Source organism: Giraffa tippelskirchi, chromosome 1, assembly GCF_054371585.1.
Source record: "Giraffa tippelskirchi isolate mGirTip1 chromosome 1, T2T-mGirTip1v1.2.pri, whole genome shotgun sequence".
NCBI lineage: Eukaryota > Metazoa > Chordata > Mammalia > Artiodactyla > Giraffidae > Giraffa > Giraffa tippelskirchi.
The window spans coordinates 199,986,560-200,001,799 of NC_137275.1; the positions used below are offsets into that span (position 1 = coordinate 199,986,560).

Consider the following 15,240-nt stretch of genomic DNA (forward strand, 5'->3'; position numbering starts at 1 on the left):
TGGGCTTCGAGAGGGATTTCAGCTCTCTTGAAGCGTAAGGACTGCTGGAGGACAGCTGTGGAAAAGTGCGCAGGGATGGCAACGAGCCGGAGACACTTGCATGACCGAGTTATAGGCGCGGCAAATGCTCATGGTTCCTTTGCCTCCCCCGCAGAGTTCCGGAATGGTTCGCTCCAGGAGCGCGCGAGGCTTGAAGAGCCAGACCTGGCGCGCTCAATCTGGCAGTTTCACGTCCGCACAGCTCCATGGATTCTCAGCGGGCAAAGGCCCGCGCCTTGGAAGCCGAGATCACTGCCTTGAGGCGGGCTTGCCTAGAGACACAGGCGCCTGGGGACGACGACTCTCAAGTTCGGTACGTGGCATTTCTCAGACCTGGTGAGGTGGGTGACGATCTCTTTACTAGAGGCGCCCCGGACCTCCCCACAAACTTTTCCCGAGCACTTGATGTGGGCTGGAACTCATCTGTAACAACAGGGGTGACAGTGATAAGCCCACACATGGACCCCGTTGTAAACATATTACCATATGTTAATTGATTAAATCGCAGTCATTTCATTTCAAAGTATTCTCTTTCTCTTACTAGTAACAATCAGGTGAAAGTCTTGGTTATATCCTTAGCAATCTTCCCTTTACTGATAATGAGCACTATCTAGTTGTTGTTCAGTCGCCCACTCGTGTACGACTCTGCGACCGCATGGACTGCAGCACCCCAGGCTTTCCTGTCCTTCACCAACTCCTGGAGTTGGTTGATACTTCATGTCCACTGAGTCAGTGATGCCATCCAACCATCTCGTCCTCTGTCGTCCCCTTCTCCTCCTGCCTTCAGTCTTTCCCGCATCTTGGTCTTTTCTAATGAGTCGGCTTTCTCATCAGGTGGCCAAAGTATTGGAGCTTCAGCCTCAGCATCAGCCCCTCCAATGAATAAATAATCACGGTTGATTTCCTTTAGGATTGACTGGTTTGATCTCCTTGCAGTCCAAGGGACTCTCAAGAGTCTTCTCCAGCACCACAATTCAAAGGCATCAGTTCTTCAGCACTCAGCCTTTTTTATTGTCCAGCTGTCACATCCATACATACTGCTGCTGCTAAGTCGCTTCATTCGTGTCCGACTCTGTGCGACCCCATAGAGGGCAGCCCACCAGGCTCCCCTGTCCCTGGGATTCTCCAGGCAAGAACACTGGAATGGGTTGCCATTTCCTTCTCCAGTGCGTGAAAGTGAAGGTTCTCAGTCTTGTCTGATTTGTAGCGACCCCATGGACTGCAGCCCACCAGACTCCTCTGTCCATGGGATTTTCCAGGCAAGAGTACTTGAGTGGGTTGCCATTGCCTTCTCCACATCCATACACGACTACTGGAAAAACAATAGCTTTGACAATATGGACCTTTATAAGCAAAATGATGCCTCTGCCTTTTAATATGCTGTCTAGGTTTGTCATAGCTTTTCTTCCAAGGAGCAAGTGTCTTTTAATTCTATGGCCGCAGTCACTGTGCACAGTGATTTTGGAGTCCAAGAAAATAAAGTCTGTCACGGTTTCCACTGTTTCCCCATCTATATGCCATGAAGTGATGGGACTGGATGCCAGGATCTTCATTTTCTGAATGTTGAGTTTTAAGCCAGCTTTTTCACTCTTCTCTTTCACCTTCATCAAGAAGCTCTTCAGTTCCTCTTCACTTTCTGTTTTAAGGGTGGTGCCCTCTACATATCTGAGGTTACTGACATTTCTCCCGGCAATCTTGATTCCAGCTTGTGCTTCATCCCACCTGGCATTTTGCATGATGTACTCTGCATATAAGTTAAATAAGCAGGGTGACAATATACAGCCTTGACATACTCCTTTCCCAACTTTGAAAATTGTGTTTTTCGAACAACAGTCTGTTGTTCCGTGTCCAGTTTTAACTATTGCTTCTTGACCTACACAAGTTTCTCAGGAGGCAGGTAAGGTGATCTGGTGTTCCCATCTCTTGTGATCCACACAGTCAAAGGCTTTAGTGTAGTCAGTGAAACAGAAATAGATGTTTTTCTGGAATTTTCTTGCTTTGTCTATGATCCAATGGATGTTGCCAGTCTGTTTCCTCTGCCTTTTCTAAATCCAGCTTGAACATTTGGAAGTTCTTGGTTCACTTACTGTTGAAGCTTGGCTTGGAGAATTTTGAGCATTTCCTGGCTAGCATGTGAAATGAGTGCAACTGTGTGGTAGTTTGAACATTCTTTAAATTGCACTTCTTTGGGATTGGAATGAAAAGTGACCTTTTCCTGTCCTGTGGCCACTGCCGAGTTTTCCATATTTGCTGGCATATTGAGTTCAGCACTTTCACAGCATCATCTTTTAGGATTTGAAATAGTTCAACTGAAATTCCATCACCTCCACTAGCTTTCTTCATAGTGATGCTTCCTACAGCTGACTTGACTTCCCACTCCAAGATATATGGCTCTAGGTGACTGATCACACCTTCGTGGTTATCTGGGTCATGAAGATTTTTTTTGCATAGTTCTTCTGTGTATTCTTGCCAACTACCTCTTCTTAATATCTTCTGCTTCTGTAAGGTCCATACCATTTCTGACCTTTATTGAGCCCATCTTTGCATGAAATGTTCCCTGGTATCTCTAATTTTCTTGAAGAGATCTCTAGTCTTTCCCATTCTATTGTTTTCCTCTATTTCTTTGCATTGATCACTGAGGAAGTCTTTCTTATCTCTCCTTGCTATTCTTTGGAATTCTGCATTCAGATGGACATATCTTTGCTTTTCTCCTTTACCTTTAGCTTCTCTTCTTTTCTCAGCTATTTGTAAAAGCTCCTCAGACAACCATTTTGCCTTTTTGCATTTCTTTTTCTTGGGGATGGTTTTGATCATCGCCTCCTGTACAGTATTATAAACCTCCATCTATAGTTCTTCAGGCACTCTGTCTATCAGATCTAATCCCTAGAATCTATTTGTCACTTCCACTGTGTAATTGTAAGGGATTTTATTTAGGTCATACTTGAACGGCCTAGTGGTTTTCTCTACTTTTCAATTTAAGTCTGGATATTGCAATAAGGAGTTCATGATCTGAGCTACAGTCAGCTCCTGGTCTTGTTTTTGCTGACTGTATAGAGCTTCTCCATCTTTGGCTGCAAAGAATATAATCAATCTGATAGCAGTATTGACCATCTGGTGATGTCCATGTGTAGAGTCTTCTCTTGTGTCATTGAAAGAGGGTGTTTGTTATGACCTGTGTGTTCTCTTGGCAAAACTCTGTTAGCCTTTGCCCTGTTTCATTTTGTTCTCCAAGGCCAAACTTGCCTGTTACTCCAGGTATCTCTTGACTTCTTCCTTTTGCATTCCAGTTCCCTATGATGAAAAGGACATCTTTTTTTGGTGTTAGTTCTAGAAGGTCTTGCAGGTGTTCATAGAACTGTTCAGTTTCTTCAGCATTAGTGATTGGGGCATAGACTTGGATTACTGTGATATTGAATGGTTTGCCTAGGAAATGAACAGAGATCATTCTGTCATTTTTGAGGTTGCACCAGAGTACTGCATTTCAGACTCTTTTGTTGACTATGAGGGCTACTCTATTTCTTCCAAGGTATTCTTGCCCACAGTAGTAGATATAGTGGGCATCTGAATTCAATTCGGCCAGTGCTGTCCATTTAGTTCACTGATTCCTAAAATGTTGATGTTCACTCTTGCCACCTCCTCCTGTTTGACCACTTCCAATTTACCTTGATTCATGAACCTAACATTCCAGGTTCCTATGCAATATTGTTCTTTACCACATCGAAATTTACTTCCACCACCAGACACATCCACAAGAGCATTGTTTCATATTTGGCTCAGCCTTTTTATTTCTTCTGGAGCTATTTCTCTGTTCTTCTCTAGTAGTGTATTGAGCATCTACTGACCTAGGGAGTTCATCTTTCAGTGTTATATCTTTTTGCCTTTTCGTACTGTTGATGAGGTTCTTAAGGCAAGAATGCTGAAGTGGTTTGCCATTCCCTTCTCCAGTGGACCGCGTTTTGTCAGAACTCTCCACCATGACCCATCCCTCTTGGGTGGCCCTACACGGCAGGGCTCATAGTTTCATTGAGTTAGACAAGGTTGTGATCTATGTGATCAGTTTGGTTAGTCTTCTGTGATTTTTGGTTGTTTTTCTCTTTATGACTTACTTAGCTCTGTATAACAGGTTCTAGGTTTATCCACCTCATGAGAACGGACTCAGATTTGTTCCTTTTATACTTGAGTAGTGTTTCATTGTATATATGTGCCACGTCTTCTTTATCCATTCATCTGTTGATGGACATCTAGGTTGCTTCCTTGTCCTAGCTATTGTAAACCATGCTGCTCTGAACATTGGGGGGCATGTGTCTTTTTCAGTTGTGGTTTTCTCAAGGTATATACCCAGTAGTGAGACTGCTGGGTCATGGTAGTTTTATTCCTAGTTTTTAAGGAATCTCCATACTGTCCTCCACACTGGCTGTATCAGTTTACATTCCTACAACTGTGTTAGAGGGTTCCCTTTACTCCACACCGTCTCCAGCATTTATTGCTTATAGATTTTTTGATGATGGCCATTCTGACTGGTGTGAGGTGATACCTCACCGTAGTTTAGATTTGCAATTCTCTAATAATTCGTGATGTTGAGCATCTTTTCATGTGTTTATTGGCCATCTGTATGTCTTCTTTGAAAAAGTGTTTGTTTAGGTCTTCTGCTCATTTTTGATTGGGTTGTTTGTTTTTCTGATATTGAGTTGTATGAGCTGCTTATATCCTTTCTGGAGATTAATCCTTTGTCAGTTGTTTCTTGTTTGCAATTATTTTCTCATATTCTGAGGGTTTAATCTTAAGATTAGATAAGATTCAAAGGAATCTTATTGTTTCCTTTGCTGTGCAAAAGCTTTTAATTAGATCCCATTTGTTTATTTTTGGTTTTATTTCCATTATCCTAGGAGATGAGTCAAAGAGGATCTTGCTGTGATTTATGTCAAAGAGTGTATTACCTATGTTTTCCTCTAAAAGCTTATAATTTCTGGCCTTGAATTTAATTCTTTAATCCATTTTGAGTTTATTTTTGTGTATGGTCTTAAGAAGTGTTCTAGCTTCATTCTTCTACATGTAGCTGTCCAGTTTTCCTGACATTAGATATTGAAGAGGTTTTCTTAGCGCCATTGTGTAGTCTTGCCTCCTTTGTCAAAGATAAGGTGCCCATAGGTGCATGGGTTTCTCTCTGGACTTTCTGTCTTGTTCCATTGGTCTGTCTTTCTATTTTTGTACCAGTACTAGACTGTCTTGATGAATGTAGCTTTGTAGTATAATATGAAGTCAGCAAGATTGATTACTGCAGCTCCATGTTACTTTCTCAAGATTGCTTTGGCTATTTGAGGCTTTTTGTGTTTTCATACAAATTGTGAAATTTTTTGTTCTAGTTCTGTGAAAAATAAATTTTTGTTCTAGTTCTGTTGGTAGTTTGATGGGGATTGCATTGAATCTGTAAATTGCTTTGGGTAGTATAGTCATTTTCACAATATTCATTCTTCCAGTCCAAGAATATGGTGTATCTCTCCATTTATTTGTGTCATCTTTGATTTCTTTCATCAATGTTTTATAATTTTCTGCATACTGATCTCTTATCTGTTTAGGTAGACTGATTTCTAGATACTTTATACTTTTTGTTGCAGTGGTGAATGGGATTGTTTCCTTAATTTGTCTTTCTGATTTTTCATTGTTAGTTTATAGGGATGCTAGGAATTTCTGTGTGTATTAATTTTATATTCTGTGATTTTACTAGTAGCTGTAGTAATTCCAGTTGAGCTATTTAAAATCCTGAAAGATGATGCTGTGAAAGTGCTGCACTCAGTATGCCAGCCAATATGGAAAACTCAGCAGTGGCCACGGGACAGAAGGTCAGTTTTCATTCCAGTCCCAAAGAAGAGCAATTCAAAGAATGTTCAGACTGCTGCACAGTTGCATTCATTTCACATGCTAGCAAGGTAATTCTCAAAATCCTTCAAGCTAGGCTTCCATTGTACATGAACCATGAACATCCAGGTGTTCAAGCTGGATTTAGAAAAGGCAGAGGAGCCAGAAATCAAATTGCCAACATTCATTGGATCATAGAGAAAGCAAGAGAATTCCAGAAAAACATCTATTTATGTTTCATTGACTACACGAAAGCCTTTGACTGTGTGGGTCACAACAAACTAGAAAATTCTTAAAGAGGTGGGAATACCAGACCACCTTACCTGCCTCCTGAGAAGCCTGTATGTAGGTCAAGAAGCAATAGTTAGAATGGGACATGGAACAACAGACTGGTTCAAACTTGGGAAAGGACTCCATCAAGGCTGTGTACTGTCACCCTGCTTATTTAATTTCTATGCAGAGTACATCATACAAAATGTAGGCTGGATGAAGCAGAAGCTGGAATCAAGATTGCTGGGAGAAATATCAATAACCTCAGATATTCAGATGATACCACCCTTAAAAAAAAAGAGGAACTACAGAGCCTCTTGATGAAAGTAAAAGAGGAGAGTGAAAAAGCTGGCATAAAACTCAACATTGAAAAAACTAAGATCATGGCATGTGGTCCCATCACTTCATTCCAAATAGATGGGAAAAAAATGGAAACAGTGACAGACTTTATTTTCTTGGGCTCCACAATCACTGCAGATGGTGACTGCATCTATGATATTAAAAGACACTTGCAAAAAAGTAAAAAAGATACTTGCTCCTTCGAAGAAAATATATGACAAACCTAGACAGCATATTAAAAGGCAGAGACATCTGTTTGCACAGTCAAAGCTGTGAGTTTTCCAGTAGTCATATATGGGTGTGAGCACTGATCATAAAGAAGACTTAGCACTGAAGAATTGATGTCTTCAAACTGTAGTGCTGGAGAAGGAAGACTCTTGAGAGTCCCTTGGACTGCAAGGACAAACCAGTCAATCCTAAAGGAAATCAACCCTGAATATTCATTGGAAGGACTGATGCTGAAGCTGAAGCTTCAATACTTTGGCCACCTGATGTATAGAACCAACTCATTGGAAAAAACCCTGATGCTGGGAAAGGTTGAGGGCAAGAGGAGAAGAGGGTGACAGGATGAGATGGTTAGAAGGCATCATCAACTCAATGAACATGAGTTTGAGCAAACTCTGGGAGGTGGTGAAGGACAGGGAAACCTGGTGTGCTGCAGTTCGTGGGGTCTCAGAGTTGGACATGAGTGAGCAACTGAGCACCAACTAGTAATTTTCTGGTGGCATCTTTAGAGTTTTCTATGTATAGTGTCATGTCATCTGCAAACAGTGAGAATTTTACTTCTTTTCCAATCTGGACTCCTTTAATTTCTTTTTCCTTCCTGGTTGCTGTGACTAGGACTTCCAAAACTATGTTGAATAATAGTGGTGAGAGTGGACACCCCTGTTCCTGATATTGGAGGAAATGCTTTCAGTTTTTCACCTTTCAGGAAAATGTTCACTGTGGGTTGATATATATGGCCTTTATGATGTTGAGGTATGTCCTTGTGTGCCTACTTTTTGTAGAATTTTTATCATAAATGGATGTTTAATTTTTTCAAAACTTTCTGTGCATCTATTGATGCGATCATATGGTTTTCATCTTTCAGTTTGTTAATATGGAGTATCACATTTATTGATTTATTACGTATATTGATGAATTCTTGCATGCTCAGCATAAAGCCCTTTTGATCATGCTGTATAATCTTTTAATGTCTTGTTGGATTCTGTTCACTAGACTTTTGTCGAGGGTTTTTGCATCTATCTTCATCAGTGATATTGGCCTATAATTTTCTTGTGGTGTCTTTGTCTGGTTTTGGTATTAGAGTTATGGTAGCCTTGTAGAATGGGTTGGGAGTTTTCCTTCCTCTGCAGTTTTCAAGAAGGGTTTAAGCAGGATATGTGTTAGCTCTTCTCTAAACTTTTGGTAGAATTAAGTGAGCTTTTTGAATTCATGTTGTTCATTAAATAGGGACATTTTTCACTATAATTTCTTCAAGTAGTCTCTCTTCCCCTTTTCCTCTTGCTTTTCCGACTGGTACTTCCACAATGCCTACATTGGTCCTTATGGTTGTGTCTCTGCTAGTCCCTTAGGCTGTGTTCGCTTTTCTTCAGTGTTTTACTTTCTGTTCCTCAATCTCTGTATCCATTATCTTCTCTTCAAGTTCACTGATTCATGCTTCTCTACTCTCAAATCTGCATTTAAATTCCTCTAGTGAATTTTTCAAGGGAACATTTCATGCAAAGATAGGCTCAATAAAGGACAGAAATGATATGGACCTAACAGAAGCAGAAGATATTAAGAAGAGGTGGTAAGAATACATAGAGGAACTGTACAAAAAAGATCTTCATAACCCAGATAATCACGATGGTGTGATCACTCACCTAGAGCCAGACATCCTGGGATGTGAAGTCAAGTGGGCCTTAGAAAGCATCACTACGAATAAAGCTAGTGGAGGTGATGGAATTCCAGTTGAGCTATTTCAAATCCTAAAAGATGATGCTGTGAAAGTGCTGCACTCAATATGCCAGCAAATCTGGAAAGCTCAGCATTGGCCACAGGACTGGAAAAGGTCAGTTTTCATTCCAATCCCAAAGAAAGGCAATGCCAGAGAATGCTTAAACTACCACACAATTGCACTCATCTCACACGCTAGTAAAGTAATGCTCAAAATTCTCCAAGCCAGGCTTCAGCAATATGTGAACTGTGAACTCAGATGTTCAAGCTGGATTTAGGAAAGGCAGAGGAACCAGAGATCAAATTGCCAACATCCACTGGATCATCGAAAAAGCAAGAGAGTTCCAGAAAAACATTTATTTCTGCTTTATTGACTATGCCAAAGCCTTTGACCGTGTGGATCACAATAAACTGTGGAAAATTCTGAAAGAGATGGGAATACCAGACCATCTGACCTGTCTCTTGAGAAACCTATATGCAGGTCAGGAAGCAACAGTTAGAACTGAACATGGAAGAACGGACTGGTGCCAAATAGGAAAAGGAGTACGTCAAGGCTGTATATTGTCACCCTGCTTATTTAACTTATATGCAGAGCACATCATGAGAAACTCTGGGCTGGAAGAAACACAAGCTGGAATCAAGATTTCCAGGAGAAATATCAATAACCTCAGATATGTGGATGATACCACCTTTATGGCAGAAAGTGAAGAAAAACTAAAGAGCCTCTTGATGAAAGTGAAAGAGGAAAGTGAAAAAGTTGGCTTAAAGCTCAACATTCATAAAACTAAGATCATGGCATCTGGTCCCATCACTTCATGGGAAATAGATGGGGAAACAGTGGGAACAGTGTCAGACTTCATTTTTTTGGGCTCCAAAATCACTGCAGATGGTGATTGCAGCCATGAAATTAAAAGACGCTTACTCCTTGGAAGGAAGGTTATGACCAACCTAGATAGCATATTGAAAAGCAGAGACATTACTCTGCCAACAAAGGTCCATCTAGTCAAGGCTATGGTTTTTCCAGTAGTCATGTATGGATGTGAGAGTTGGACTGTGAAGAAAGCTGAGCGCTGAAGAATTGATGCTTTCAAAATGTGGTGCTGGAGAAGACTCTTGAGAGTCCCTTGGACTGCAAGAAGATCCAACCAGTCTGTCCTAAAGGAGATCAGTCCTGGGTGTTCATTGGAAGGACTGATGTTGAAGCTGAAACTCCAAACTTTGGCCACCTCATGCGAAGAGTTGACTCATTGGAAAGACCCTAATGTTGGGAAGGACTGGGGGCAGGAGGAGAAGGGGACGACAGAGGATGAGATGGCTGGATGGCGTCACTGACTCGATGAACATGGGTTTAGGTGGACTCCGGGAGTTGGTGATGGACAGGGAGGCCTTGTGTGCTGCAATTCATGGGGTCGCAAAGAGTCGGACATGTCTGAGCGACTGTACTGAACTGAACAGTGAATTTTTCATTTTATTTATTATACTTTTCAGCTCCTTAAATTCTTTTGGTTTTTTTTTACACATCATTTTCTTAACTTTCTCCAGATCTTCCTGTATTTCTTTGAGTACCTTTAAGATTTCTATTTTAAAGTCTTTGTCTGATATTTCTGCCAATAAGTCGTTTTTAGGGACAGGTTCATTTGAATATTTTTTTTCTTTTGAGGGTGGCATGCTTTTTTTTTTTTTTTAATGCTTTGTGATATTTTATTGAACACTGGACATTTTAATTTAATACTGTAGTAACTCTGGAAATCTGTCTTCCCCCCTTCCCCAGTATTTGTACTTTTTTGTTATTGTTTTAACTTTTTTTTTTTGTTTGTGCTTTATACTTTATTGAGCCATGTCATTAAAAAACATGGGATGCCTCACAAATTTGTATGTCATCTTTTTGCAGGGGGATGCTAGTCTTCTCTGTATTGTTCCAATTTTAGCATTTGTGCCACCAAAGTGAGCACTAATTATGTCTTTTCTGAGCTTTTCCCTCAGTATGTGCATCATTTTCTAATTTTCCTCATATACTTAGTTGGATTTTTGCATGTCCTAGTCTTTAATGTCTGAATTCTAAAAAGGTAAGATAAAAATGAAGGTGGGAAACAAAAAGCAGCAGCTCTTTTAATATCCTTAAAGTTATCTCAGTCAGAGGGTAGGGGCTTAAAACAATAACTCCCCACCTCTTTGTCTGCATCTCTGTGATCAGAAGCAGCAGTCAGCAATTGGAGCACATGTACCCCATATCTGGGGGACAGTCCTTTTTGCCCACCATTGCTCCTCTAAGCTGTATACAAACTGCTCCCAGAATATGTGCACAGCTCCCTGCCGTATTTTTGGAGTAGGCATGGGTAGTTACTACTGTACTAAAAACTGAAATTACCCAAAATTTATGGGTTAATTTAAGCGTTCACAGTGGAGTTGCAAGCATTCAGCAGTCTCCTGAGTTCTAAAAAAGTTATATTAGACAGATTCTGCCACTACAATTACTGCCTAATTAGGGAGTAGATTCCTGGTTCTTCTTACTTTGCCATCTTTATAGAATCCTAGATTATTGACTTTTAAACTGAAGTCTTTGGGTAGATTTGCTTTGAAAGAAAAAAAGCTTCTTGTAAACATCTAGTTTGGGGCAAAAAATATATGCTACTAAGGCAAATATGCAGATAATAAATGAAACTACAAAACCATAAAACCTATGACCCCAGTTCATTCAAAATAACATTATTAATTGCAATGGACCAATGGTAGTTTGTTCAAAATAAATTACTATTACAAATGAGAATATGCAGGTTATCTTTTTTCATTTCAGTCGCTCAGTCATGTCTGACGCTTGGTGACCCCATGTACTGCAGCATGCCAGGCTTCCCTGTACATCACCAACTGACAGAGCTTGCTCAAACTTATTGTCCATCGAGTTGGTGATGCCATCCAACCATCTCATCCTCTATTATCCCCTTCTCCTCCTGCCTTCAGTCTTTCCCAATATCAGGGTCTTTTCGAAGGAGTCATTTCTTCAACATCAGGTGGCCAAAGTATTGGAGCTTCAGCATCACCCTCAGTCCTTCCAGTGAATATTAAGCACTGATTTCCTTTAGGATTGACTGGTTTGATCTCCTCGCAGTGCAGGGAACTTTCAAGAAATTACTCCCCACCACAGTGCAAAGGCATCAGTTCTTTGGCACTCAGCTTTCTTTATAGTCCAACTCTCACATCCATACATGACTACTGGAAAAACCATAGCTTTGACTGGATGGACCTTTGTTGGCAAAGTAATGTCTCTGTTTTTTAATATGCTATCTAGGTTGATCATAGCTTTTCTTCCAAGGAGTAAGCGTCTTTTAATTTCATGGCTGCAGTCACCATCTGTAGTGATTTTGAAGCCCCCAAAAATAAAGTCTCTCACTGTTTGCATTGTTTCCCCATCTATTTGCCATGAAATGATATGACTGGATACTATGATCTTAGTTTTCTGAATGTTGAGTTTTAAGCCAGCTTTTTAACTCTTCTCTTTCACTTTCATCAAGAGACTCTTTAGTTGTGCTTCGCTTTCTGCCATAAGGGTGGTGTCTTCTGTGTATCTGAGGTTATTGATATTTCTCCCAGCAATCTTGATTCTTGCTTGTGCTTCATCGAACTGGCATTTTGCATGATGTACTCTGCATCTAAGTTAAATAAACAGGGTGACAATATACAGTGTTGACATACTCCTTTCCCAATTTTGAAACAATCTGTTGTTCCCCGTCGGGTTCTAACTGTTAATTATTCATCTGCACTGATTTCTCAGGAGGCAAGTAAGATGGTCTGGTATTCCCATTTCTTGAAGAATTTTCCAAAGTTTGTTGTGATCTACACAGTCAAAGGCTTTGGTGTAATCAATAAGGCTGAAGTAGATGTTTTTTCTGGTACTCTCTTGCTTTTGCAATGATCCAAAGGATGTTGGCAATTTGATCTCTTGTTCCTCTGTCTTTTCTAGATCCAGCTTGAACATTTGGAAGTTCATTATTCCTGTACTGTCGAAGCCTGGCTTGGAGAATTTTGAGCATTACTTTGCTAGCGTGTGAGATGAGTGCAATTTGTGCGGTAGTTTGAGCATTCTTTGGCATTGCCTTTCTTTGGGATTGAAATGAAAACTGACCTTTTCCAGTCCCGTGGCCACTGCTGAGTTTCCAAATTTGCTGGCATATTGAGTGCGGCACTTTCACAGCATCATCTTTTAGGATTTGAAATAGCTCAACTGGAATTCCATCACGTCCTCTAGCTTTGTTGGTAGTGATGCTTCCTAACACTCACTTGACTTCACATTCCAGGATGTCAGGCTCTAGGTGAGTGATCACACCATTATGGTTATCTGGATCATGAAGAGTTTTTTTGTATAGTTCTTCTGTGTATTCTTGCCACCTCTTCTTAATATCTTCTGCTTCTGTTAGGTCCATACCTTTTCTGTCCTTTATTGAGCCCACCTTTGCATGAAATGTTCCCTTGGTATCTCTAATTTTCTTGAAGAAATCTCTAGTCTTTCCCATTCTATTATTTTCCTCTATTTCTTTTTATTGATCAATGAGGAAGTCTTTCTTATCTCTCCTTGCTATTCTTTGGAATTCTGCAGTTAGATGGATATATGTTTGCTTTTCTCCTTTACCTTTAGTTTCTCATTTTCTCAGCTATTTGTAATGCCTCCTGAGACAACCATGTTGCCTTTTTGCACTTCTTTTTCTTGGGTATGGACTTGATCACTGCTTCCTGTTCAATGTCATGAACCTCCATCCATAGCTCTTCAGGCCTTCTGTCTATCAGATCTAATCCCTTGAATCTATTTGTCACTTCCAGTGTATAATTAGAAGGGATTTGATTTAGGTCATACCTGAATGGTCTAGTAGTTTTCCCTACTTTCTTCAATTTAAGTCTGAATTTTTCAATAAGGAGTTCATGATCTGATCCACAGTCAGCTCCTGGTCCTGTTTTTGCTCACTGTATAGAGCTTCTCCATCTTCGGCTGCAAAGAATATAATCAATCTGATTTCAGTATTGACCATCTGGTGATGTCCATGTGTAGAGTCTTCTCTTGTGTTGTTGAAAGAGGGTGTTTGTTATGACCTGTGTGTTCTCTTGGCAAAACTCTGTTAGAAGCGAAAAAGAACTAAAGAGCCTCTTGATGAAAGTGGAAGAGGAGAGTGAAAAAGTTGGCTTAAAACTCAACATTCAGAAAAGTAAGATCATGGCATCCGGTCCCATCACTTCATGGCAAATAGATTGAGGAAACAATGGAAACAAAAGAGTGTTCACTGTCAAATGACGCAGTGCTGTTTTCTCTCAAAAAAGAACAGAAGCCAAAGGCAAAGGAGAAAGAGAAAGATATACCCAACTGAATGCAGAGTTCTAGAGAATAGGAAGGAGAGATAAGAAAGCCTTCTTAGGTGAACAATGCAAAGAAATAGAGGAAAACAATAGAATAAGAAAGCTAGAGCTCTCCAAGAAAATTGAAGATACCAAGGGAACATTTCAGGGAAAGGTGGGCCCCTCGAGCCAGACATCCTGGAATGTGAAGTCAAGGGGTCCTTAGGAAACATTTCTATGAACAAAACTAGTGGAGGTGCTGGAATTCCAACTGAGCTATTTCAAATCCTATAAGTATCCTGTTAAAGTGCTGCATTCAGCATGTCAGCAAATTTGGAAAACTCAGCAGTGGCATAGGACTGGTAAAAGTCAGTTTTCTTTCCAATCTCAAAGAAACACAATGCCAAAGAATGTTCAAACTACCATACAATTATGCTCATTTCACATGCTAGCAAAGTGAAAGTCACTTAGTTGTCCAACTCTTTGCAACCCCATGTACTGTAGCCCACCAGTATCCTCTGTCAATGGGATTCTCCAGAGAAGAATACTGAAGTGTGTAGCCATGCTCTTCTCCAGATTGGTTGCATAAAAGGATCATTAACATCAGTTTCTGGTTAATTTCTCCAGGCCACATACTGGAGTAGTAACCATTCCCTTCTCCAGGAGATCTTCCCAACCCAAGGATCAAACCCAGGTCTCCTGTGTTGCTGGTGGATTCTTTTCCGTCTGAGCCACCAGGGAAGCCCAAGAATACTGGAGTGGGTAGCCTATCCCTTCTCGAAGGGATCTTCCCAACCCAGGAATCAAACCAGAGTCTTCTACATTGCAGGCAGATTCTTTACCAGCTGAGCTACCAGGGAAGCCCACATGCTAGCAAGGTAATGCTCAAAATCCTTCAAGCTAGGCTTCAGCAATATGTGAACTGAGAACTTCCCAACATACTGGCTGGATTTAGAAAAGGAAGAGGAACCAGCGATCAAATTGCCAACATTCATTGGATCATAGAGAAAGCAAGAGAATTCCAGAAAAACAGCTACTTCTACTTGCTAATACACATAGATGTTATGAGACGCAGGTTTGATCTCTGGGTCAGGAAGATCCCTTGGAGAAGGGTATGACAACATGCTCCAGTATTCTTGCCTGGGTAATTCCATGGACAGAGGAGCCTGGCGGTCTACAGTCCATCGGGTCACAAAGAGTCAGACAGGACTGAAGCAACATAGGACTGGAACACTCTGCTTCATTGACTGCACTAAAGCCTTTGACTGTGGATCACAAGAAACTGGAAAATTTTTAATGAGTTGGGAATACCAGACCACCTTTACCTGCCTCCTGAGAAACCTGTATGTAGGTCAAGAAGTAACAGTTAGAACTGGACATGGAACAACAGAGTGGTTCAGAATTGGGAAAGGAGTCCTTCAAAGTTGTGTATTGTCACCCTGCTTATTTAACTTATATGCAGAGTACATCATGCAAGTG

General features: G+C 40.6%; 1 protein-coding gene and 1 non-coding gene across 4 annotated transcripts in view; one reads left to right on the plus strand and one right to left on the minus strand.

Annotated features, from left to right (window-relative positions):
• Positions 1–200: 200 nt before the first annotated feature.
• The window catches only part of CENPP (centromere protein P), a 229,806-nt gene continuing 214,766 nt past the window's right edge, over positions 201–15,240 (plus strand). For 2 of the 3 annotated variants that reach the window (XM_081524399.1, XM_081524400.1), the window contains exon 1: positions 201–380. Coding sequence is in view for 1 of the 3 variants with exons in the window: in XM_081524397.1 (XP_081380523.1) it covers positions 246–352 (107 nt within the window). In the remaining 2 variants the exon portion in view is untranslated. The remainder of the gene's footprint in view (positions 381–15,240) is intronic. The other variant, XM_081524397.1, reaches the window with a different exon arrangement.
• LOC145521636 (U6 spliceosomal RNA) lies at positions 10,289–10,394 on the minus strand. Its single transcript, XR_014065553.1, has one exon. It is a non-coding gene; the product is annotated as a U6 spliceosomal RNA (small nuclear RNA).